Source organism: Rattus rattus, chromosome 2 (assembly GCF_011064425.1).
Source record: "Rattus rattus isolate New Zealand chromosome 2, Rrattus_CSIRO_v1, whole genome shotgun sequence".
Taxonomy (NCBI): Eukaryota; Metazoa; Chordata; class Mammalia; order Rodentia; family Muridae; genus Rattus; species Rattus rattus.
Window position 1 is genome coordinate 91562301 of NC_046155.1, and position 26318 is coordinate 91588618.

At 48.3% G+C, this 26318-nt stretch overlaps 1 protein-coding gene across 1 annotated transcript in view; it reads left to right on the plus strand.

The window, feature by feature from the left end:
- Dennd5a (DENN domain containing 5A) overlaps positions 1-12032 on the plus strand; it is a 67637-nt gene extending 55605 nt beyond the window's left edge. Inside the window, 10 exon segments of the mRNA XM_032892923.1 lie at positions 186-270; positions 1315-1443; positions 4974-5095; positions 6269-6414; positions 6971-7089; positions 7376-7557; positions 8075-8157; positions 8812-8935; positions 9484-9652; positions 11021-12032. Coding sequence (XP_032748814.1) covers positions 186-270; positions 1315-1443; positions 4974-5095; positions 6269-6414; positions 6971-7089; positions 7376-7557; positions 8075-8157; positions 8812-8935; positions 9484-9652; positions 11021-11204 — 1343 coding nt within the window. The 3' untranslated portion in view covers positions 11205-12032.
- The last annotated feature ends 14286 nt before the right edge of the window (positions 12033-26318 follow it).

A 26318-nucleotide genomic window follows, 5' to 3' on the forward strand; every position in this document is an offset into this window, starting at 1 on the left:
AAATAATGTGCAGAAGTATAAAGTCTGATTTCTGTTGGAAACCTAACGATATTTGTGAAATGACTTCTAAGGGATTGATGATGAAGCCAATTGTCTATTGTAGGAGTGTGATTTGACATGTAAGAGATTCGTTAGCTATTTGGAAACGCAGGTCTCCTTGGAGATAACCATCTTTGTTGTTCCAGGAATACTTCTTGATTCAGAACGGAGAAAGTCTGACGCCAGTGCTGTCATGTCTCCCCTGAGGGTCTCCCTAATCCAGGATATGAGGTCCGTCTGCTCATTCGTAAATTAACCACTAAACCTCGCTTCAGCTGTTGCTGGGGTGCAATGCTTAGTCCACAGATTCCTGTGGCTGTTAGAGCATTTCAGCCAAGTCAGCTAACTAGGAATTGTCACTGTTCGCCAACTAGGAGCCTTCAATGTTAGTCAGGTAACTAGGAGCCTTCAATGTTAGTCAGGTAACTAGGAGCCTTCAATGTTAGTCAGGTAACTAGGAGCCTTCACTGTTAGTCAGGTAACTAGGAGCCTTCACTGTTAGTCAGCCATCTAGGAGCCTTCACTGTTAGTCAGGTAACTAGGAGTCTTCAATGTTAGTCAGGTAACTAGGAGCCTTCAATGTTAGTCAGGTAACTAGGAGTCTTCAATGTTAGTCAGGTAACTAGGAGCCTTCACTGTTAGTCAGGTAACTAGGAGCCTTCACTGTTAGTCAGGTAACTAGGAGCCTTCACTGTTAGTCAGGTAACTAGGAGCCTTCACTGTTAGTCAGGTAACTAGGAGCCTTCAGGTCAGGTAACCTTCACTGTTAGTCAGGTAACTAGGAGTCTTCAATGTTAGTCAGGTAACTAGGAGCCTTCAAGTCAGGTAACTAGGAGCCTTCACTGTTAGTCAGGTAACTAGGAGCCTTCACTGTTAGTCAGGTAACTAGGAGCCTTCACTGTTAGTCAGGTAACTAGGAGCCTTCACTGTTAGTCAGGTAACTAGGAGTCTTCAATGTTAGTCAGGTAACTAGGAGCCTTCACTGTTAGTCAGCCATCTAGGAGCCTTCACTATTGGTCTCTGTATATTTATAAGAAGGTAGTTCTCCTGGCGTTTTGCAGACTAGACCAGAAAGAAGAGCATAGGTATCTCACAGTACAGGGCGTGGGATTAGCCTGGCCTGTTGAAACCTATATTACCTGTTCTTTTTCTCAAATTATGAGCAGTGTGTCTGGCAAAACCACAGAGAAGAGTGAGAAAGACTCCTAGGTGGGATGGGGCTGTTCTCCTTGGACTGTGTTCATTTCCCACCTTACCCTACGCTTCTTTCCTTAGGCACATTCAGAATATTGGGGAAATCAAGACTGATGTGGGAAAGGCCAGGGCATGGGTGCGACTGTCCATGGAGAAGAAGTTACTCTCCAGACATCTGAAACAGCTTCTTTCAGACCATGAGCTCACCAAGTAAGGCCAGGCCCCAGGATTGTCAGGTAGACTAGACATTGGGGTTGGGAAGGTGAGTTCATCATGTTATAGCAGCAGCAGCAGCAGCAGCAGCAGCAGCAGCAGCAGCAGCAGCAGCAGCAGCAGCAGCCAGACTTAAGCTGCAGACAGCGTGTGCACCTCCCTCTATGTGCAGACTCCTGTGTCTGCTTTCGGCTTCCCCTGCCTTCAGTCTGCATGCTCAGAACTAGGCAGGTGCTGCTCTCCTTCCTGGAACCTTTAGCCATGAGGCATTTCTTTGGTCTGTCTATTTTTTATCCTGAGAAGCAAAGAGTTGGAGAATTATCTCTTCTGAGCCTGAGGCCAACCCAGGACAGCCGTTCCCTTTCCTTCTTCCTTGACTGAGTCTCCCCAGAGCGTTCAGATAACACGCCTAGAACCCCTTCCTCCATACTTCCCATTAAGGAAAGGGTGTCCAGAACCACGGAACCTGCAGTCCCGTTTGCCTGGCACTCTTCCCATGGTTCCAAACCAAGAATGAGCCGTCCTTCCCTTCTCTGCCTCTCAGATGACTCAACTCTCTTTTCAGCACATCTGGCCTTTTTTGTTGTTGTTGTTGTTGTTGTTGTCGTCGTCGTCGTCGTCGTTGTTGTTTGGGATTAAGAATCTCACACATGATGGGCAAATGTTGTATCATTTACCCAGTAAGTCTTAAGCACTAATCTTGTGTTTTTAAAATCTGTAGTCCTATTAGAGGACATTAGCTTAAAATTCGCTCAGTATCCAGTTCTTGACCCCAATGACTACTTCAGGGAGTAGAAAATGAGGTTTACCTCTAGAGTACAGGAAGTGAGAAAGACTACATCAAGCACACCCTTTGGAATTAGTTCATGTGCCGTTGCTACAATGGACCGCCCTGTGTTGAATGTCTTATGAAGAAGAAAAGATTTAGTTATTTCACAACAAATGAGATGCTGGAAGTCTGGGACCAGGTGACCACATCTACTTGGCCTGTGGCAAGGGCTTCCTTAGCTGTACCTTAGCTGTATCACAGCATAGACAAGGTAATGGCCCTGCCGAAGAGATGTGCTTGGAGTGGTCTCACGTATGGTAACCTGCTTTTGTGAGAACTCACTCCACAAGACCAACATTAATACCCTCGAGAGTGATGCTTCCTGACCCTATTAGATTCCTTTAGATCTGACCTTTCACCACACTGGGGCCCAAACTTGTATGTGGCACATGAGCCTTCTAGGGAGTTAACTCAAACCATGCCTGACCTGTAGCACCCTCTGTCCTGCATCCTCATATTTCTCCTGGCTTACGGAGGGTTTCAACCATGCTGCACAGTTCCTCCTTTTCAGACATTTTCAGTTGCTCCTGTTCTCATCCTCTCTCCATCCCCAGCTCCTTTAGGACCTAGTGAGAAGTTCTCTTTACCAGAGTTTTCTTGGACGTCAGGGCCGTTTGTCCTCCAGACAGGCATTTGCTTTGACTCAGCATTTGCTGGCCTTCCTTTACCTTAGAAAGTGTTACAGTATGTAATGGTTTCATGCGTCTTAAAGTTTACTGACATTGGAAAGCTGGATTGTGTGCCTTTCCCAGTGCTGAGCATGTTGCTTAGTATCTAGAAGGAATCACACAGTGTCTGTAAAATGTGTGCCTGGCTGTTCAGGCAGGAACGGAACAACCTTGGAAGAGTCAGTCAGTATTGATAGACTATTCTTCAGCTGCTGGCATTTTCAGCTAGATCTCACCATTGTTGGTAGCTTGGAGACTGAAGAAGGTATATATGTGTGGGGTCATTCATGAAATTCAGTGAGCTTTAAACCCTAGAGGAACTAATTAGCTCCCTTGTTGTGAGTTCATATCTCCTTGGTCTCTCCATGGTGACTGGTATTGTATAGTGCTCCCCTTACCTTGGCCTCTCCATGGTGACTGGGGCTGCATGGTACTCCCCTTGAAACTGCTGTGTGATGTTGTATGGCTGCAATTGTCCTATATTCTTCTGCTTTTTTCTCCTTTAAAAATTAAAATATTTATTGTGCACATGTGTGCGAGTGTATGTCAGAGGTCTGTCTTTTCACCATGTGGGTCTCAGAGTGGAATCAGGTCTCTAGACTTGGCAAGCCATCCTTTTACTCACTGAGCCACCTCACTCTCCTGTCTCCTGTTTGCGTTCTCCCCTGCTCTTGCAGGATGCTGGCCTCAGCAGTCTCCCAGCCTCTGCATACATGCCATTCCTTGTCTCTGTCTCACTTGATGATCTCACTTACTCATGACTCCAGTCACCTCTAAGCAGGTGACTCCCACCTCTGAAGCACTGACCGTTCTTCTGAGCTCCAGCCCCGCACTATTTCTGTTCAGACTTGAGAGGAGCTTGGAGAGAATAGAATCAGGCTTTACACCATGTGGTTAACTTCCTTTTTGGTTCTGCAAAAGGTTGCTGCTGTTTTCTCTGAACATCTTAACATTTCACCAACATCCACCATCCAGAATAATCAGGTTTGACTTCACTCTTCTGCCCTTCTTGACTCTGGTTCTTTTTCTCCTCTTCTGTATTTCAGTCATCATTCTCTTTCCAGCCTCCCATCACACTAACTAAACTTCCTAAAATTGGACTAAGGATATAGGCTCTTATTATTTCCTTCCAGCCTAACTTTCCAGCTCTATTGCTTCCTCGTCATTTCTGGGCTCTCTAGTCAGCTACCCTAATTTCCACACGTCCTTTTCCTGTGATTCAGAATATCTGTCGTCCTCTAGACCCTCTTGATCTAGAAAACATGACAGGACTATTGAAGCTCACTGTTCTTAAAGTCCCAGAAAGGGCCTTTTATCTAGTAACTCATGTGTAGTTGTATACCTTGGTGTTTATTCCATTCATTCTGACACTTAGGAGAGTCTGTTTGAGGGCAGGCTGTGGGCAAGGTGCTTTATAAATTCTCTGGGTGCTGGTGATGGTAGTAAGGCAGCTAGGATGTTGTCTTTCATCTTCCCTGTGTATGTCTCTTTGACAAGGGCCTGAACACTGTGCTCTCAGTACCCCCTTTATTTATGGAAGATATCATTGTTGTTGAGCCATGGAGGGCCTAGAAGTAGGCAAAGGGAATTGGCCTTCAGTGTTCTGACTCTTGCTCTTCAGGTGGGTCTGAGGTAGGAGCCGGGTCTTGCCCTGTGTCACCTCTGAGAAGCAGGGTTCTACCTCAGCTTTTGGACTAAGACGACAGCCTAACTAGAAGCCTGAGGGTGTCTGTTATCTTTGATAGTTTAGCAGTTTAGTCTTCGGTTCAGAAAAGGAGCTTCCATGACCTGTCTTGTATGACAATATAGCAACACGCAGGATCTGATTTTGCTGGACTTGCTGTGGCTTCAGCCTCTAGCATCAGCCACAGAGAATGGCTAGTTTTCATCCTTTATGAAGAGATCCTAAGGAGCTTGAGGCTTGCCGCCTCATGCTTCTCTAACCTGTCTACTTGTGGAAGTGAGCACTTTTAGTTTTCCTGTCCTCTTGGCTGGGCACTGACGTGAGCTGTCTTGTGACTGCCTGACAGGAAGCTGTACAAGCGTTATGCCTTCCTGCGCTGCGATGACGAGAAGGAGCAGTTCCTCTATCACCTGCTCTCCTTCAATGCAGTGGACTACTTCTGCTTCACCAACGTCTTCACAACCATCCGTGAGTAGCTCTGCTCTGATACCACGGCCCGTTCTAGCCAGGAGTCGTGAACCCACCCAGGCTGGCTGTCTCCTTCGTACTTTATTTCCTTTTGTTTATTTATTTTTCCTTGATTTTTGAGAGTCTCACTGTGTAGCCAAGACTGCATCAAACCAAACCCATGGTTGTCCTCCTTGCCGCTGCCTTGTGCACACTGGTGTACACCTGGGTGCCTGGCCTCCCTTGTATTATCTGCTTACCTTGTGCTTCATGGGGGAAGAAAGGAGGAACAGCTCCTTCTCAGTGGCTGTTTTCTCTGAATTTTCTGTCCTCATCCTTTTGTTTGTCACGATGTCAGTCAGTGTTGCTCCACAAACTGCTCATGGGGCCTAAGGACCTAAGTGTGCTGAGCTGTGTTTGCCTTCCGTCCTGCATGCTTCTAAAGAGTCCTCCATTTGCTCAGCCTGAGAACGGTCTCAGCACTACAGATTTAGAGGAGCCCAGAGATGTCTTCCTGAAGTAGCAGAAAGAGCGAACACCTTGTGACAGTTGGCCTTTAGGCCAGGCCAGCCCTGCCCCCAACTCATCAAATTGCTGTGTGCAGAGCTGGAGAGAGTTCAAAATACTCTAAGGTCTTTGAGCTTCATCTTTCTATGATGCCAGGATTCTTCCTTTACTTGTAGTTTGAGTTTGCTCCATAGCTAGTTCTCTGGCCAGCCACCCCCGGCCGTAGTCAGCAGCCACCCTCCAGGCTCTGCTCTCATCTTTGTCCCATTTCCTTCTCAGATACGAGGGCTGTGGGCTTGGTAGAAGCAGTACTGAACTGGAATTAAAAAACCTAGGGCAAAACTGTTTTCCTCTCTGTGCCCTGAAAAAGAGAGGTGGCAGCTGTGTAGACTGCTAAAATCAGTACTATCGTTTGTTATTGGGCTCAAGAGGCGAGAGACTGCAAAGCGCTCTGAGCTGGCGTTCAGTTAGGAGTTGGTTACATTTACAGCTGAGCTGCAGAAAGGCTTGTTTTGTTAGTTGGGTGGCAACCTGGGAAGAAAGAGCCGGGGCTGCTCTGTGAAGCAGCCTGGGGATCCAACAACAACAGCACAGCAGGAGCCCATATTCCTGGAGCAGGTCAGGGCCCCTCCCATCAGGTGTAAGAGATTCCTAATCCCACCTTGACCTCTGTGGCTTCTCTAACAGTGATCCCATACCACATTTTGATTGTACCAAGCAAGAAGCTGGGGGGCTCCATGTTCACCGCCAATCCATGGATCTGTATATCAGGAGAATTGGGTGAAACACAAATCCTGCAGATCCCCAGGAATGTGCTAGAGATGACTTTTGAGGTACGTGATATCTGGGGTCCCAACCCAAGGCTTTGTGGGGATCCAAGTTTGTAACAGCTGCTGTGGGGATTTTCTACAGGATGTTATGAAGGCCTTGTTTCACAGCCTTGTGAATCAGCACAGTGGACCTGCTCTGAGACAGTGTTAGGCCAGGACCAGGGTGGATCTGGAGGGAAGAATGACTTCGTACATAGTCACTGTAGGAAGGAGTTTCTATGTCAGAACTTGTATACGAGGGTGTATATGAGAATGGGGTGGATTGTTGGGGAATTCTCCAGAGTTCTTTCAACCATTAGACACAGGTATTTGTTAAGCTGCATGACCAACCTGGAGTGTTTTGACCCCAGACCCTGGCTTCCTCTAAGGCTAGCATCTTCTTTCTCAGCTGTGAGCTGTCTAGGAGACAGTGCTGGTCTGCCAAAACTTGGAGTAGGTGGAGCTGTGAGCTCTGCTCCTACAGAAGCTGAGCCAGGTGGCCAGCAGCCAGTCAGATTTGTGCCTCTAAGGATTGCCACTTCTGCTTTTCTGACCTGGCTTCTTTTCCTCATTCCCTCAGTGCCAGAACCTGGGGAAGCTCACAACTGTCCAGATTGGCCACGATAATTCTGGGCTGTATGCCAAATGGCTTGTGGAATATGTGATGGTCAGGAATGAGATCACAGGACATACCTACAAGTGAGTGACCCTGAGTGTGCTTCCTTAGGGCCGTCTTTCACAATTGAGTCTGAGCTTCTCAAGGAGGCTCCTAAGGTTTGATAGTCCTGGTGATTTCCCTTTGGTTCCACCTTGGTATTTGAGAGATACAAATGGTTTCCAACTGAGTAAACATGTGTGGCATTGATGGACATGTGTCCAGAGAGTCCAGGAGCCCCTCGTCTGGTTTTGTAACCTGTGCCCTATGGATTGGCTTTGTTGATGGTGCCGCTGATGGTGGCTCTCACAGGCCATTGTTTACCTCTAGGTTTCCATGTGGCCGATGGCTGGGCAAGGGTATGGATGATGGAAGCCTGGAGCGTGTGCTTGTTGGGGAGCTGCTCACATCCCTACCCGAGGTAGACGAGAGGCCTTGTCGGACTCCACCACTGCAGCAGTCCCCCAGCGTCATCCGGAGACTTGTGACCATCTCACCCAACAATAAGCCCAGTGAGTAGGAGGAGAGTCTAGAATGGGCAGGTAGGCCTCTGAGGGCCTGGCCTCACTCTGCAGCTGCCCCTGCTGGAGTAGAAAGTGTGGCAGGAGTCACCAATGTCAGCAAAGCCATCTCCTCTCTTGATCTTCATGTGTATTTGGCCCTTGCTTTGGAGATCTGGAAGGAGACTGATGATCTCTTATTTTTCCATGTTCCTGTCTGTCAGGGAGAGAGGTAATCTCTGGCCTCCTCCTTCCTGGTGACTGTTCACAGCCAAGTCCCAGCTCTTATGGAAACCAAGAGCTCCCAAGTAAAGTGGAAAGTAAACAGGGCCAGCATCTCAGAAACAGAGTTCTATTAGCTTGCCTTTGCCCCCCTAAGAGTTTTGGGAAGATTTCTCTCTGTAGACGTAGGTGGGCAAGAGTTCTGCTTCCTGAATTCCTACTCTCCTGCTTCTGCCCATTCTCTGTCTTCAGTCTCCTGCGTGGTAACCTCTGAGATTACTTTTTACTGTCTACTTGATTTTCTCAGAGCTGAACACAGGGCAGATCCAGGAGTCCATCGGGGAGGCGGTCAATGGCATTGTGAAGCACTTCCATAAACCTGAGAAAGAGGTGAGCGCCTTCCTGCCCTCTAGACCAGCGCCTTCTGAGGAATACAGAGCCCTCTCGATAATAGGGTCACTTTGTTATACACTTCCATGGCTCTGGCTAGTCCAGAATCATTCCATAAAGTCTTCTGGAATATCTCAAGCTAGCCTGGAACCCTTTGTGTAGCCTATCCTGCTCTCAAAAGTTGTGACAGTCTCCTGCCTCCACCTCCCAAGTGCTACGATTGTAGGTGCATCTTCCCTTGCCCAGCCAGAGTCCAGGACAGCATGTACCTTACCTGCTTTGGGATGGGATGGACTCCTTCCTTAGGAGCCTCTGCCTCAGTTGTTTCATTTGCCCTTTAGATGGATGGGATCCCCAGTAAACACACCCTCTTCCTGTCCTTTTCTGGATTTGCTTGTGCCTATCCAAATGATGACTACACTGGCTTTGTGTGCCCTGTTGGACAGTCTCCTGTATGTGACCCCAACTCTATCACATGCCCTTCAGCAGTTTTCATTGAAAGAGCATGTCAGCCATTGTGGTTGGCGCTGGACAACAGACCAGAGCGTTTTGGTGCTTTGCTTCCTCCTGGCCTGGTTGTAGGTTTAAGGATCTAGTAGTGGTAGGGCAGCTCAGCTGAGATCTGCCTGTCATGTCTCCTGTTTTCTCTCTCAGCGTGGCAGTCTGACGCTGTTGCTTTGTGGAGAGTGTGGTCTCGTTTCAGCACTGGAGCAAGCTTTCCAGCATGGATTTAAATCACCCCGGCTCTTCAAAAATGTCTTCATTTGGGACTTCCTGGGTGAGCTGGTCAAGGGTTGAAGAGTAGGAAAAGTGTGGAGGTTTTTACACCCAGTAGCATGTGGTTTAGCTGTAGAAGCCAAATCAGGCAGCCCTCAGGCCTGCTATTTGTTTGCCTTGGTTTTCTTGTAAGGAATAATGGGAGAACACACCAACCCCACGCTCATTTGTATGACCCCTCACCTCCAGAAAACTTGACAAAAGAGATTCTAAGCATTTCCCATCTAGAATAGGCTTAGGCCCCAAGTCCTCACCCTATACCCTATAGAACCAAAATGACATTTGAGAGTACCCCAAGCCCTGTGCGAGCCCCACTGGAAAAGTTCTCAGAACTTTCTTGTCTCTTCAGACCAAGGGAAAAGACCATGTTCATGCCAAGGGCTGCATAAATAAAATCTAAACTAGGCATTAGTTTTAACTATGCTTACTGACATCAGAATACTTGCCGTGGTCTCCTGAGTTGCTTGTGTGGGCTTGGAGAGTCCACAGCCTCTGGCCTGCGGGGCAGGTTTTGAGGAACCATTGTCATAGCTTTTCTTCTCTTCACAGAGAAAGCACAAACCTATTATGAGACGTTAGAACAGAATGATGTAGTCCCAGAGGAAAACTGGCACACACGGGCTCGCAACTTCTGCCGCTTTGTCACCGCAGTCAACAACACGCCTCGGAACATCGGCAAGGACGGCAAATTTCAGATGCTGGTGTGCCTGGGAGCCAGGTACTGCAGGGCCCAGAGGGTACAACAGCCAATACTCAGATGCCGCAATAGGGTAGGCGCTGCCGTGCAGGGTAGGCGTTGGCCATGGCCCTGCCTTGGAGGGCTCCTTTAGGCCCTTAATTTTCTTATGAGTTGTGGGGATCTGTGAAGCAGAATGTGTATAATTAAGGAAGATGGAGGCCACATTTTGATAGGAAGGTTCAAAACCACCCCATTGGGGAAACTGGGAATAAATATGTATGATTATTTTTTTTAGTAAACATTTGAATTTCAGGGCCCTAATAGATAGTGGTAGGAAGAAAGCTGAACTGGGAAGTTTACTGGTATGTTTAAAAGTAAAAGGTGTCAGACATCATCAAACTACCCCTCATAGGTTGTGCTGAAACCTTAGAGAGGAGAGAGTTCCAAGAAAGCTTCAGGGAGAAGGAGGTATTGTGGTGAGGCTTTACTGGAAGGAAATGCCATGAGAATGACGGAAGGTCAGTGATAGGGAGCCCATTTAGAGGGAAGCTAGGGGCCTTCAGGACCTGGATGGAGAACATTCCTTCTGTATTAGGGCTGCACTGTTTAATGAGAAGGCTGAGATCATGTGGGTCTGACATCATGGCCAATATGCACCAGAGTGACCAGCACTGAGAGCCTGTCAAGGCCATACAGACTAGAGGCAGGGTATTCAGGTCGTGTGCAGAGAGTTGGTGTGGTGGATAAATACAGGCTCAGCTGAGTACTATGTGACTGTACCCCCAGCTACTGGGGAGCTAAGGCAGGAGGATTGCTTGAGCCTAGAAGTACAAGGCCATCATGAGCAACATAGTAAGACCTCCATCTCAACCACACAAAAGTAAAGTAATAAGATGCTGGAGAGAGATGGCTCAGTGGTTAGGATCTTTTCCTTTTGTAGAGGACCCAAGTTGGGTTCCCAGAGGATCCACCATCTTGTGCCCTTTGGTGGCACTGCGTGTGGGTGGTGCTGTCATGAAAACTAAACCTCTCGCAACAGTACTGGCACATGGGAAGTGTCCGTGGGTCTTAGCACTTCTGGTGCTGCCAGTGTGTCATGTTGGCTGTGGAGACAAGAGGTGTTCCAGACTCTGTTTAATGAGGGGAGGAGCGCTCACCTCAGCCTAGTAACTGGTGTGTGCTAGGTTGTCTAGGGAGATGAAGGAGGTGGAGAGAGAGAGGCAGGTGACAGGGATAACTTGTTGGGTCACTCCCAGGGCTGGGTGGTGGAAAGCAAGCTCTTTTAGGTGGGGAAGTGGGACTATGGGGGAAGGGTGCAGCTTCTTCATCTTCACACGTAGTTCAAGGAACCCTTGGCCTTGGCCTGTTTCTTTCTTTTCCCTACCTGGGTCACTCCCACCCCGCCAGAGATCACCTCCTGCACCACTGGATAGCCTTGCTGGCCGACTGCCCCATCACTGCACACATGTATGAGGATGTGGCGCTGATCAAGGACCACACGCTCGTCAATTCTTTGATCCGAGTGCTGCAGACCCTGCAAGAATTCAACATCACACTGGACACCTCCCTTGTGAAGGGCATTGACATCTGAGCTCCCGGCCCCAGCCAGCAGCAAGACCCAGGAGGACGCCCCGCAGCTTGGCCTCCTCATCCCAGAGGGACCCAAGCAGGCCGTGAGGGACAGAGAGGATGTGTATACTCACTGTAAAAAGAAAACTAGAGGATTTTTGGAAAAAATAATCTATTTTAGAGTTTATTTGCTTCCTGCTTTTTACACACTTTCATGTGAGAGAGACAGGAGAGGGCGAGGCTGGCGCTGCTTGTTTTGAAGCTGGTGCCTCCCTTGCACGGCCGCACGCTGGGAGCCTGTGGCCTCCCAGGCTGAGCCTGCACACACGTCACATCGATGAGGCCATTCCACATCGTTTTTTAACTAATGTTTTCTATATTAACATTATTCTGGCTCTCTGGCTTTCACGGGCCATGCACAGGTGTGCGAGTGGAAGATCCCATGCTCAATCAAAGGGATTCTTAGCAGTGCCTGTGATCAAGCACTGCGGAGTCAGCCCCACATCCGTTTCCCCCTTCCCCTTTTTTGTCAGTATTATTTGGGAAGGAGACATGCCAGGACAATGTCATCGTGCTACCGTCATGCAGAAAATCATGTTTCCTGTTGGCACAACGTTGCGCAGAAGTAAACATGAGCATGTTGTACCGGTTTGTCCCGTCTTCATCTATCTTATTTATTTAACCTGCCAGTGTGTGTCTAAGTATTTGTTTTGTTTTCTTTTTTCCTCTTTAAGAAAAGGAAAAGCTTGTCACAATCTAACTGGCTATGTTATTACTGTTAAATTTATGTTGTTTTGCAACTTAGAAACCAGCTACAGTATGGCCCACTTAATAAAACACCTGAGACAAATCTCTCTGGTCACTGGCTTTCATGGATGTATGCGCTGTGGAGGGTGCAGTGTGGCCTGCCTGAGGACCAAACTGTGCGTCTCTCTCTCCCAACTGGCTGGGGTCTGGACTGCCTAGGTGTCCCAGGGCTTTCATAGCTAATTCAGTCAGCCAGTGAAGAGGAATGTAGAAAGGTGATTCTCCCTGGCCAACCTTACAAAGATTGTCGCTTGATCTCTGATACTGGGTCATTTCATGAGAAGTTTGGGAGACTGAACAGGTGTTGCAGTAAAAGAACTTCTCAACCGGTTCCTGCCCCTAACGCGCCGAGCTTCTCCCCTAGGCTTCTCAACCGGTTCCTGCCCCTAACGCTGAGCTTCTCCCCAGGCTCTTCTGACCTGGGCACTCTCTCGCTCCAGCGGGCCCTGGGCACTAGTGCTGATTTATCTCAGCTCCACTCTGGCTTCTAAGGCACTCTCTGACCAAGGCGGTCTGCGGGTCATTCTAGCATGGCATCTTGCCACACTAGTGTCTAGGGTTAGTTCCAGTACCCGTGGGGCCGAATGGAGCTAACCATAATTAATCTCTAATTAGTATCTCTCCCGGCAGCTCCCTGCTAGCCGAGAACTCTCTGGTTCCAGCTACCCGGTAAAATCAGGGCTCCAGAAGTCCAGCATGGGCTGCCTATCATGGCTCCCTGCCACGGACTCTGCCCACACTCCCAACAACAGTGAAGTCATGACTCAATAAACTGTAATTTATCAATCAGATTTATATGTTAAATTCTCAGTCCACAATACATCCTCACAATGAACTCACAACCAATTGAAAAGGATATAAACCACCCCACCTAGATAAGATAAATTTCCTACAAAGATCTATCCCAACTGCCTTGACAATTCAAGACCACCCTTTTCCATCTCCATCTTGATTCCCCTCCCCTTCCCCTTCTCTCCTGCATTACAAAAGCTTTGTCCCCGCCTTATTTTTTTACTGTCCAATCATAGCCTTGACCTAACTTGTGCCATCCCTCATCTGCATATAGACATCAACCTACAAGTAAGAACACAGAACACAGGTTGCTCTGTCTGCCCTTTGTTAACACATGCAGTGTGCACATGTGTATGCATGCTTGTGTGTGTGCGTGCTTGTGCGTGTGCATGTGCGCGCACGCGAGTGGGCCCCGCACGAGGGGTGGTGGTGGTGTGTGTGTTGCACAACAGTGGGAGAACCTTAGGACCCTAGTAACCAGCTAGCTAGCTTGCTTCCTTGCTTCCTTGCTTGCTTGCTTCCTTCCTTCCTTCCTTCCTTCCTTCCTTCCTTCCTTCCTTCCTTCCTTCCTTCCTTCCTTTTTGTTTTGTTGTTGTTGGTTTTTGAAACTTCCAAGTGCTGGGATTAAAGGGATGTGCCACCACACCTGGCTAAATTTTTATTTTTCAATCAGGCTCCTTTGGCAGAATGTTCTAGAAGTGGTTCAAGCACAGCGTTGTCAAACCCAACACTGTCCTCTTTTGCATTCTTTTGGTTCTGCATGTACTTCTCTCTCTGCTTCCCCATTGCCTGGGCAGTGTTTAACTTTAGGAGGCACCTGCTATGTTGTCTTGACCCCAACCTCCCAGGCAGTTGTCACTATCCCTGTGGCCCTACAGTTTCTTAAGATTTGGCAGACAATGCAGATAAAGTTTCTTGGTTAGTGCTGCCAGCCCAATATCGGGCCATTCCCAGACTCTGAGCACCTACAGGGCAGAAAGGACCCCAGCCCATGTCTGCTGTCTGACAGCTTGGGAGTGCACACAATGTTTTTGCAACAGAGAAGGAAAAGGAGGCCTCAGGGAAGCCACACTGTGGTGTCCTGCCGGCAGGGGGAGTGAGTGGGCTACAGACGGACCTCAGCTCCTTCACAGGTAGAGAAAGAGGAGAGGTTGGGCTATGTCTCTGGAGTACAGGAGGAGGATTTTTGGCCCCCTAAGAAGGGTAGCATCAGCTGTTTGTGTGCATGTTGTGAGTCTAAGTCTGGACACACCTAAAACCAGGGCTTTACAGACACTCTGCAAAGCACATGTAGATTTCCCCAGGTTTGGAAGGAAACCAAGGCCTGGAAAAGCTGAATTCCCTGTAAGTAGGCTGTGGTTGTTAGAGCATTCTCAATGCCAGCTTGTGGTTTCCCTTGACAGCTACTCCCTTGTTTGAGTGAGCGCTCCAGACTTTATGATTTTAGAGAAATCGGCTCTTAACTGGCCCCATCTGTCACTTCATTTCTCCTTCCTGTACTTAAACATGCACTGCCCTGATTACTTGTTCATTCTGAGTGTCAGCTCTATGAGGGTGAGACTCAGTTGCTTTGTTTACCAGAATTGTGGCTGGCAGGTGGTAGGGACCTAGTAAGTGTTTGGAGTGAGTGACTTCATTGGTCATGAGATTCAGATGAAGAGGGAGCTACATAATTGCCCCAAACCTCAGAAACAGAAAGAGGTCAGTAGTGGTATCTGCATCCTAGAGATGTCATAAAGGCAAATGTGTCAGGCATGGCTGGCACATGTGACTGAGCAGTAAAGGCGCTTGCTGACTGTGACTTCAGTTCTGGGGCCCACGTGACAGAAGGAGAGAACAGATTCCTGCCGACTATCCCCTCTGTTCTCCACACATTCCCTGTGGCCTGTGTCTGTATGCACATGCACACACAAGCAGATGTAGTAAGGAGATGTCAGGTATGTGCCAGGGTCGGCTGTTGTGCTTACCTTGTGTCCTTTTCCTCATGCAGAGATGACTGACACCCCGAGCTGGGAGTGTGTCTCCAGGGAGATCTGCTCTCGGTAGCAGATTATAGGGCAGTGGGCCTTGCGTGCCTTGGGATAGTGGGAGCAAAGAGGTCTGAGATTGCCAGTGGGTTGGAAGCTTAGGGCTATTGAGGCCAGCCTGAGCTGGGGCGGGCTGAGGTTTGTGGGTCCCACCCACATCCACAAGGTTAGAGACAATGGCGGGCGAGTACTGAAGGGCACCCCTCAAATGAACGCTCAGGATCTGTGGGCTAATGTGGAGTTCCCACATGCTGCAAACCTGTCACAGGACAAGGACCGGCCTTCTCAGCACCATTCCATGCCATGAACGCCTGCTGCTGCTCTTGGCCCTCCTTGTTTCTCACTGAACTGAGAAGTGGAAACGCATGGTCAGAGTGAGGCTGCAGAGCTGGGTGGTATGAAGGTGGGTGTATGTCTGCAGCAGAGGCCTACAGTACATCCCTAACCCTACAGTGTTTCAGGGCACAGAGAGGTAACTAACTGAAGGGTGTGGCTGAACACTGCCATGAGACGGTCTCAGGAAAATGGAGGATCATTTGGGTAACCAGGAAATACGGTTTGTTTTTTTTTTTTTTTTTTTTTTTGGTTTTTTTTTTTTGGAGTTGGGGACCAAATCAAGGTCCTTGACCTTCCTTGGCAACCGCTTTACCCCGGCGCAAATCCCCAACCCCAGGAAATACGGTTTTAGTCTTCATTGCTATGATAAAAATACCTGACAAGCAATTTAGGGGGAAAGGTTTTATTTATTTATTATTTTTAAGATTTATTTATTTACTATATGTAAGAACACCGTAGCTGTCTTCAGACACACCAGAAGAGGGCATCAGATCTTATTACAGATGGTTGTGAGCCACCATGTGGTTGCTGGGAATTGAACTTAGGACCTCTGGAAGAGCAGTCAGTGCTCTTAACCACTGAGCCATCTCTCCAGCCCAGGGGAAAGGTTTTAGTTCAGGTTGTAGTTACCGTGGAGAAGTTAAGACCACAGGAACTTGAAGCAACTTGTCATATCACATCCACAGTAACAAGAACGAATGAACGAATGAATGAATGAGTGCATGCCAGTAACGAGCTCACTGCTTTTCATTCAGTAGAGGATCCAGCCCATGAGATGGTATCACCCATATTCTGGGTGAGTTTTTAACCTCAACTCAAGTAAGAAAACCTTTCATAGGTCAACCTAATTATATAACCCCTCCCAGACTGTCTTCCCAGGCGATGCTAGGTTGTGTCAAGTGCACAGTTAAAGCCATCACAGTTCCTTTACCTTCCTTCATATCTTTGGAGCTAATAACCTGAGCCAGCCCTCATACTATCTGTGGGGTGAATGTGGGACAGGCCTAGCAAGACAGCTGGCCACGGCTGTGGTTCTGCAAGGCAGATGTGCAGCAGCCAGATGTCAGCTGTGCATTTCAGTAAGGGAGCCTGGGTCAGCCCTGAGCAGAGAGTGCTGCTGAGAAGGTGAGAGTGGACATGTTTCCTAAATTAGGGCTTTTCTGCTGTGAGTGTTCCTTTCTGTTGTGTTTTTGATCATCGTTGGAATAAAGAATGAAGTAAGAGAGCAGCCACATCCAGGAGCTCAAGATTTCAAGGACACGTGAGTCATCTGTATCCTGCATGGGGCTCACTCAGGCCTCTGTAGCAGCTCTGGGCAGCCTAGATCCTGTTTGCCCAGCACACCACCCTGCCTGCCTGCCTTAGCCTCTGCACCTACTCTCATCCCGTGCTTCCAACACCAACATTTCTGGGGAAATAGGCAATCAATCAGATGGACTCTGAAGTACCGAAATGTGGGCACTTTGTAATATACCGAGGTTGAGACCTTTGCCAGCCCCAAATTCATGCCCTTCTCACCCCCTGCAGTCCCAGTGGCCTCCCTACTAACAGCTGCTAGACTTTTACTTTTTGTTTCAATTTAAAATTAATTAGGACTGGAGAGGTGGCTTAGCAGTTAAGAGCACTCATTGCCCTGGCAGAGGACCAGGCTCAGTTTCCAGCACCCACAGGGTGCTTCGCAACCAGTTCCATGGGATCCCACTCCCTCTTCCGACCTCCATGGGCACCAGGCATATACACGGTGCACATATAATGCGGTGAAATACTCACTACATGAAATAATTCTTACAAAGCAACTTTGCTTTATGTGTGAGGGCATGCATGCCACTTGTGTCTGTAGACGTCAGAGGGTGGCAGCAGAGGGGGTGGCCTTTGGAGGTGGGACTCTGTACGTGGCCCCCTCCTCCGACAGCAGTGCCATTTGCTCACGATGGCCAGTCGACTCTATTTTTGGTTTTCCCATGTGACAATGCTTTCTGGTGTGAAACAAAAGCTTTCATGTTCTATGCACTCTAAATTGTCCTGCTACTGCCACCACCACCACCACCACCATCACCACCACCACCACCACCAACGCCACCGCCACTGCTGCTGCCAGCGCCACCACAACCCTTGGGCCTCTACCAGATCTTCTTGTCCAAAACCAGCAAGACCTTTTCTTTCCTGAACCCTTGCTATCCTAGGTTCTGGAAATGGTAGTCCTAGTTCAAAAGTCCTGGTCTAGGAGTGTGAAATGGTCTCTTGTGTGCCCCTCTCTCTGAGCAGGTGCATACCTGCAGCTCTGTAACCCCGGGCGATTCTCTGGACTTTCAAGATGGCCCTTAAATGCCTGCTGTGCAGTCACTGTCTATTTTAGGTCCTCTACCTGGTTCTTCAGCAAGTCTGCTGGGGCAACATTTCTACCTCGGCAGATCTCATGGACCTAGTTCACAATAGTCTGTTCTGGATGTCCTGTCACTTGATAGTCAAGCATGTCATCAAAAGGAGGACCTAGTCATGTGACAGGAGCTATTTCTCAAACATCTCTGCTACGGTGGCCCAGCTTCACCCTAGAGCCCAGGGGTCTTGCCTGGTGGCTCTCTGGTGTTTACACAGACGAGGTCCACGTTGTAGTTCTCGCGTTTGCTTGTAGCTCCAGCACACAGCTCTTACATCTCAAGAGTCCAGTGCCAGCTCATTTACCCAGCCGTCCGTGCTGCCTGGAGAGACCTTTTCCATTTGAGGCTTCACTGCAAGCTGGTGGCTTTCAATGTTACCACAGAGCTCCTAGGAGTGCAATGTGTCCTCTAGAATCAAAGGAGGGCTGCTTCCTTTCCAGAAAGTTCGATTTATCTTTTGCTTTTTTTCTTCATTTATTTTGGTGCTAGAATTGAACCCAGGGTCTAGAGGATGCTTAGTGCATGCTCTACCATAGTTTTCCCTTTTACTATGGCTTTTACTCTGAAGGAGATGTCCTGGCAAAGGGTGACCATTGGATGCCTAAAACTCTCTGTGTTCTTATCTATTCCAATGGAAGAAGAGGTTCGGACACATTCCGCATGCATTTGACTTAGCATCAGAGCTGCGTTAACTCCCTTGGCTTTAGCTATCATCCAGAGAGATTGTGACCATTTGGATGGCAGAACACTACACATACGTTATATTGATCACATGATGCGACTGGGCAGGAAAGGCAAGCACTGGTCAGTACCCTGTTTCTCAGAGCTGTGCTTGAGAATGTGAACAGTGAACCCTGTGAAGATGGGGGGAGCCACATTTTCCTCTGCGAGCCTGAGAAGTCACAGGGTTTCCTGGAGAAGAGTGACATGCTCAGGTTCACATTTTGAGGAAAGAAGCATCCTGGGTCGCAGTCAGAGTAGTCAAAGAAGATGTGTGTCTTGGATGAGTAGGGTGGTGGACTGGTGGGGTGGTGAGGTGGTGAGGTGGTGGGGTGGTGGTGAGAGAATGGATTCCACAGTTACTTAGAGGCAGAAGCTTTGTGGGGTGAATAAACAAGTCCCCTGCTGGTGTATCATCAAGCTGTTTGAAGCTTTGGTCCTCATACTATCAAGTGGAAGGTTTGGGACCGGCTGACTTTGGAGAAGTCTCAGGAACTAAGGTCATGTTCTCTCCCTTTCACTGACCCTGAAAGTGAAGCTGGCAGTTCTGATGTTTCCTTCCGGGTGGAGTAAGCAGGCCTTGAAAACTTCCCCTTGGTCCTCTGTGGTCCCAAGGATCTCAGCTTCCTGAAGGTTTATTATAGGGTCTGACCTTTAACTCATGCCACGTAGGCTGACAATTGCAGCAGCCTCAGAAGTCCAGTATTAATTCCCCCGAGCCTGGCACAAAGCTCAAGCCAGATCGCTAGGCTGCTGCTCCAGTCATACTACCTGTCCCTTGACCAAACTTTCCACCTTGCTTCAAGCTTTCCTTCCTGATCCATCTTCTGTCCGCAGGAAGTGGTACTATCTTCCCTACCCTTCAGGCCCCTCTGGCCAGGCAGCTCTTTGGACTCTAAGTGAGGATATCAAGTAGGACCTAAGCCATAGAGTGCACCAGGGACAGGCCTTCTAGTAAGCTGTTAGAGGCTGGGGAAATGGCTTTTGGATAGAGTGCTTGCTACCCAAGCATGAGGACCGGAGTTCAGATCCCCAGAACACACTTAAGCTGATGTGGTGATGGGTTTGTCTGTAATCCAGACACCCTAGTGCAGTGCCCCTAGCATGATATGGGATGGAAACAAGTGAGTCCCTGGAAGTCTGTGGGCCAGCTAGCCTGGAATAGGCTGTGCTGAGATGCTCTCAAACTGGTGATTTGAATGAGAATGGTCTCCACAGACTCATATGTTTAAATGCATGATCCTGGGTGGAACCATTTGGGAACAATTAGGAGGTGTGGCCTATTGTTGATTGGGGCGGGCTTTGAGGCTTCAGATGTAAGTTCTCAGCTACTGCTCCAGCGCCATGCCTGCCTGCCTGCCTGCCTGCCTGCCGCCTGCCGCCTGCCTGCCTGCTGCCTGCCTGTCTGCCTGTCTGTCTGCCTGCCTGCCTGCTGCCTGCCTGCCTGCCTGCCTGCCTGTCTGCCTGCCCTGCCTGCCTGCCTGCCTGTCTGCCTGCTGCCTGCCTGCCTGCCTGCTGCCCGCTGCCCTGCAAGCCTGCCGCCTGCCTGCCTGCCTGCCTGTCTGCCTGTCTGCCTGTCTGTCTGCTTGCCTGCCTGCCTGCCTGCCTGTCTGCCTGTCTGGCTCTCTAGCTCACTCGCTTGCTCCCCAGCTACCTCACTGCCTGGCTTGCTGTCTGCCGCTCTAACAAAAAGACTGCCTGCCTGCCTGCCTGCCTGCCTGCCTGCCTGCCTGCCCGTCTGCCTGCTGCCTGCCTGCCTGCCTGCCTGTCTGCCTGCCCGCCTGCCTGCCTGCCTGCCTGCCTGCCCGCCCACCTGCCTGTCTGCCTGCCTGCCTCCCTGCCTGCCTGCCTGTCTGCCTGCCTGCCTGCCTGTCTGCCTGCCTGCCTGCCTGCCTGTCTGCCTGCTGCCTGCCTGCCTGCCTGCCTGCCTGCCTGCCTCTGCCTGCTGCCCGCCTGCCTGCCTGCCGCCCTGCCCGCCTGCCTGCCTGCCTGTCTGCCTGCTGCCTGTCCCTGCCTGCCTGCCTGTCTGCCTGCTGCCTGCCTGCCTGCTGCCTGCCTGCCTGCCTGCCTGCCTGCCTGCTGCCTGCCTTCCTGCCTGCCTGCCTGCCCTGCTGCCTGCTGCCTGCCTGCCTGTCTGCCTGCCTGCCTGCTACCATGTTTTCCACCATGATGGCCGTACACTAACCCTCTAAAACCATAAGTAAGCCCCCAATAAAATGCTTCCTTTTATAAGTTTCCTTGTACATGGTGTCTCTGCACAGCAATAGAACAGAAACTAAGACACAAACCAAACAGAAGGCAGGAACCTACACTGGAGCTTGTCCTCTGGCCCCTGTACATATACTGCTTGCACTCAAATAAGAACACATGGGCATTAGAAAACAAATAAAAAATGTTTAAAAAGATCCCTCGCAAGACTAAAAACCACTCTTCTCTGGCCTTGCATTTGTGCCTCTTCATTTGCATTTGAGGGTTTGTGGGTCCCTCTGGTGACACTGGGAATTGGGTGACCCGAGTTGGTTGAGACTCTGGCCTTGCAAAGCTCAGCCTTAAAGCATCTCAAGACTGTGTGGGTTTCTACAACTTTGTTAGCAAAGAGCCATCAGGAGGTTAAGTGAATACCACTACTCTGTTTTGTTCACAAACCACTGTACTGGTTCGCAGCTGTGAGACTTTGCAGTATTTTTTACTTACTAATGTTGATTAACCCCCCAAGAGTGGGCATTAATCTGAGAAACTGTGTCAGTAAAGCCTTAGTCTTAGCCTGTTAGGGAACCACACAGCCAGCCATTCTCCACTTCCTTTTATTCACTTCAGGCCAAAAGACAAAAGGAACTCACCATTAAATGGTCTGTTATCATTTAGGGTTTCTATTGCTATGTGACCAAAGCAACTTTAGGGGAAAGGGGTTTGTTTTTGCTCAGAGTTTCATATCATAATTCATCAGCAAAACAGTGAGGACAGGAACTGAAACAGAGCAGGAACCTGGAGGCAGGAGCTGATGTGTGGCCGTGCAGGGATGCTGCTCACGGGCTTGCTCCTCCTGGCTTGCTCAGCCTGCTTTCTTATAGAACCCAGGACCACCAGCTGAAGGTTGGTCTCACCCACATTGCCTGCCCACATTCACATTAATGACTAAGAAAATGCCCTACAGGCTTGCCTGCAGCCAGATCTTAATGGAGGCATTTTCTTAATTGAGGTTCCCTCCTCTTAGATGACTTCAGCTTTAGTTGACATAAAAGTAGCTATCACAGTTTCCAAATATAAGTGATATATATATATATATATATATATATATATATATATATATAAATTAGGTAAGAAAATTGAATAAGGGGCTAGAGAGATGGCTCAGTGGTTAAAAACTCTTGCCATTCTTCCAGAGGAGCCAGGTTGAACCCTCAATACCTATGTGGCAATTTTTTTTTTTTTTTTTTTTTTTTTTTCTTTTTTTTCCGGAGCTGGGGACCAACCCAGGGCCTTTACGCCTTCCTAGGCAAGCGCTCTACCACTGAGCTAAATCCCCAACCCCTATGTGGCAGTTCTTAACCACCTGAAACTCCAGCTCTAGATTCTTTTTCTGCCTTCTGCAGACACCAAGCACATACATGGTTCACAGATATAGACACAGGCAAAATATCCATTTGCCTAAAGTTTAAAAAAGCCTTTTAAATTTAAGGAAGAGGAGAAGGCACCTAAATAGGAAGGAACTGAGCACATCTATTTGCAGACCATGTGATTTGTTGTTGTTTGTTTTGGTTTTCTGAGATCCCATGGAACTTGGTCTTGGTCTGGACCCATGTGAGCTGAGATTACAGATGTGCACTACCAGCACAGCTGAAGAAACAGCTCAAAGGTAAAGAGCAGTTAACGCATTTCCAGAGGACCCTGGTTGGCTCCCAGCACCCACATTGAGCGGTTCACAACCATCCATAACTCTAGTTCTAAGGGATCTGACACACCCTCTTCTGGCCTCTGTGGGTACTACATGCACACGGTGTACATAAACACGTGGAAACGCACAGACATAACTCCAGACAGGTGTGCATCACCACAGACAGCGTTATGATGTTACCGTCTATGCAGAAAATTCCAAATGATCCACTAAAAACTATTATCGGGACTAATACAGCTGGTTTCAAGATTAGTATACAAAATATGATATATTTTTACACATATATCAATGACAACAGCAAAAGAACAAAATGCTTAGGGAATTTAGCAAAAACAAGTCCACAGTGTATACTCTGAAAACCACAGAGGATGACTGAAAGACAGAAGCCCATGCTCATGGATGAGAAGACAGTATTGGTAAGATGGCAGTATTACCCAGTTATAGAGTCCAGGAATTGCAATCCCACCTTTGGGTCAGCAGATGACTCGGTACGTCAATGCATTCCGTGCACAGACCTGATGAGCTGAGTGTGATCCCAGGACCCACACTAACAACTGGATGTGGAGGTGTACGCCTGTGACCCCAGCACTCCTATAGTGAGACAGGCGACTCGCCCGTGAGGCTGGATACATGGCACAGTAGTGACAAGGTGGAAAGTCCTGTAAGGTGGCCTTTGATTTTGATGTGCACATCATGGCTCCAGTGTAGGCATGCTATCTCTCAAACACAATCCAATCTGACTTCATTATATACAGAACAAGCCAATCTAAAAACTCATGTGGACATCAAGAGAAGGTAGGTTAGCCAAGGCAAACTTGTAAAAGGATAAAGTTGAAATCCTTGCTCCTTCCTCATCCTAAAACTTACTACAGTAATCAAGTTAGTGTTTGTAAGGGTAGACATAGGTCAATGGAATAAAATGGATAATTGTCATGTTAATTAATGATCAATCAATTTTTGGCAAGGTACCAAGGGTGTACAATTTGGGGCTGGGGCGGGGATAAGTCACTGACAATGGGTGACAGGACAATTGGTTGTTTATCAACACGCAAAAGAGTAAAGTTGGGGGTTGGGATTTAGCTCAGTGGTAGAGCGCTTGCCTAGCAAGCTGAAGGCCCTGGGTTCTGGGTCCCCAGCTCAAAAAAAAAAAAAAAAAAAAAAAGAGTAAAGTTGGATCCTAGCTCACAGCACATATAAAAATCAACTCAGGATGGATTGAAGATCTACATGTAATAGCTAGAGCTATAAAACTCCGAAGAAAAATGTCACAAAAATTTGTGACCTTAGATGAGGCAATAGTTTTTTTAGCTATGGTATCTGAAACACAAGCAAGAAAGGATTATTTTTTTCAAATATTAAAATTCATGCATTAAGGATCATTGTTAAGTAAAAGGGCAACTCGCAGAAGAGAAGGAGACATTTATAAATCATATATGTGACATAGGACCATGATCCATAGCGTATAAAGAGCTACAGCTTAGTAAGAAGATAACCCAGTATAAAAATGGGTAAAGAGGCCCGGGAGAGGCTCCGTGGTTAAAATGCTTATGGCTTTTGCAGAAAACCGAGGTCCAATTCATACCTTCCACATGGACTCTCACACATCAGCCCCAGGGGACCTGACCGCCTGTAGCTACAACGACTGGGGAGGCAGAGGCAGGATTGCTTCAATCTAGGAGTTTGAGGGTGGCTAACTGGGACTGTTGGCCTGTGGTAGAACATGTACTTAGCACTCTCAAGGCCCTGGGTTTGATCCTTAGCACCGCCACTTCCCCTTCCCCCCAAAGAAGAAGGAAACTGACACAACAAGGAACGATAATAATAAGCTAATGTTCCTTACAAAGTGATTCATGTAAGGATGCAGAGGAACAGGAAACCTGTGTTCATCAGTGCAGCCATCCACGGGTTCAACCCAGCAATTCTATTCCCAGGTATTCATTCAGGAGAAATGAAAATGTACATTAACGTGAAAAGCTGGATAGGGAAGTTTTTAGCAGATTGTTTCAAAGGTGGGAACTGTCCAAATATCTGTCAACTGAGGAATGAATGGTTAACCAATAGTTAGCACACACAGCTATGTGTTAAAACACACAGCAGTTCAACACATCGCACAGTGGATGGTACTTAACTGTAGAAATTCTGAACATGTGTAGTATGACTGCATTAGTCTGAAATGTTCAAAATAGACACATCTGCAGGGTCAGAAAGTAAGCGCTCTGTAGGGATGAGAATGAACAGAGAATAACAATCGTGGACACAGGGTTTCTTTGGGGGAACAGTGAAAATGTTCTAAAGTCGATCTCGACAGTGGACACAACTCTGTAATATACTAAGACTGTTGAATTGCAGCCTAAGTTGGCGTGTTCTATGGTGTGTGAACTGTATCTCAATACAGCTGTTGTTTATTGATTTTGTTTAGGTCAGGAGCTAGAGACACAGCTCAGTGGTGGAGGACATGTTTAACATGTGTAGAGCCCGGCTCTGATCCGGAACACTGCGAAAATAACAAATGTCAACAACCCCAAACCCAGTGTTACAGCCGGAAGTCTAGTTCATCCCCTTTAAGTAGGATGCCATTTTGAGAAGGGTCCTCAAGATAGAGGACAATCTGTACTGAACCCCACAAATTCCAGAACAAATTGGGATGAACCAGACACCTTCCTCCAGGGGATATTCCTTTAGGATGGGCCCAGCATCTGCCTGACCCAAGGAAGGTGCAGGAACTGTCCTGCCCTCAGGCCTGCTGTGGAGGAGACATTTTCCTTCCTCAGGCAGTAAAACAATCCTGACAGTTAAAACAGAGCAGGCCAGAAACAAAACCTCGGAGAGAATGTTCCGTCAGGGCTTCCAGTGGTCTCCACAGTTACGTTGTCACACAACAATAACAACTAGCATCTCCTGCGGAGAGGACTCCCACTCACTAAGTATATCCATGAACCTCCCCACAGATATTTCCCAGCATCCTCAAAGCGAGGCAGGGTCACGTGATCAGTCCTGGTCCTCCACAAACGGGCAGGGCTCCGATGTGATCCTCCCTCTAACAGACGTCAGCCTGGTCTCACAGCTCCCAGCCCTTTTGGTCTGCAGGCTCCAGGACCACCACCATGTAAAGGGCGGCAGAGTGACCTGACCCTTATCCCAAAGCTCTGAGTTACTCCCAGGGTTCTACGACCCTCTTACGCCCTCATTGCAGCAGTGAGCAGCTGGAGTTGGCTGTCCTCTGGTCTAAGGTAATGTGTCTCTTGCCAAGACCCAGAAGCTATGGCCTGAGAACTGCCACTCTTCAGGCTTCCTGATGTGACAGTGAGGGGACTGCCAAGGCCAGAGTAGCTAGAGGAAGAAGAATCTATGGATTGCCCCAGAAAGGGTGCCTTTCAGCCGCAGCTGCTGGCAGAGTGTGAGATCCCCTGGTGGCACATGTGGGTCTGGGTGCGTCCCTACACTTTAGTACAGGAACAAGATACTCCCCGGTATGGTATCTGCTGAGAGCACACTTCATGTTCAAAGATGAGTCATGTCCTTACATAATCAAGAAAGGAAGCAAACTCTTGAGTCAAAAAGATGATTATCCCATAGATGAGGGTGTTGCTTTCACGACTTCATCTAATACTGGTGTCTTAGTTACTTGTCTATTGCTGAGATAAGGCACCAGGACCATGGGAACTTATAGAAGAAAAAGTTTATTGGGGGCTGACAGTTTCAGAGGGCTGAGGTCCATGACTGTTGTAGCAGGGAGCATGGCCGCAGCCAGGCAACAGGCACAGCACTGGAGCAGTAGCTGAGAGTTTACATCTTAATCTGCAACCTCAAAGTCCACACCCCATGACACACCTCCTCCAACAAGGCCACACCTCCCGAGTCTTCCCAAAGAGTTCCATCTACTGGGGACCCAGCATTCAAATATATGAGCCTATAGGGCTATTCTCATTCAAACCTCCACGGTTGGTTAGTCCTAAAAGATATTCCCTACTCCATCACGTTAGGGAGGAGGCTTTTAACATATGAGCTTGGGTGGGACATGAGTAATTAATTCACAGTAAAATTCTGGGAGCAGGGAGATGGCTCATCCAGTAGATCCGTGGGTCTCAACCTTCCTGGTGCTATGACCCTTTAATATGTTCCTTATTTTGTAGTGACCATTAAATTATTTTTGTTGTTACTTCATAACTATGTTTTGCTGT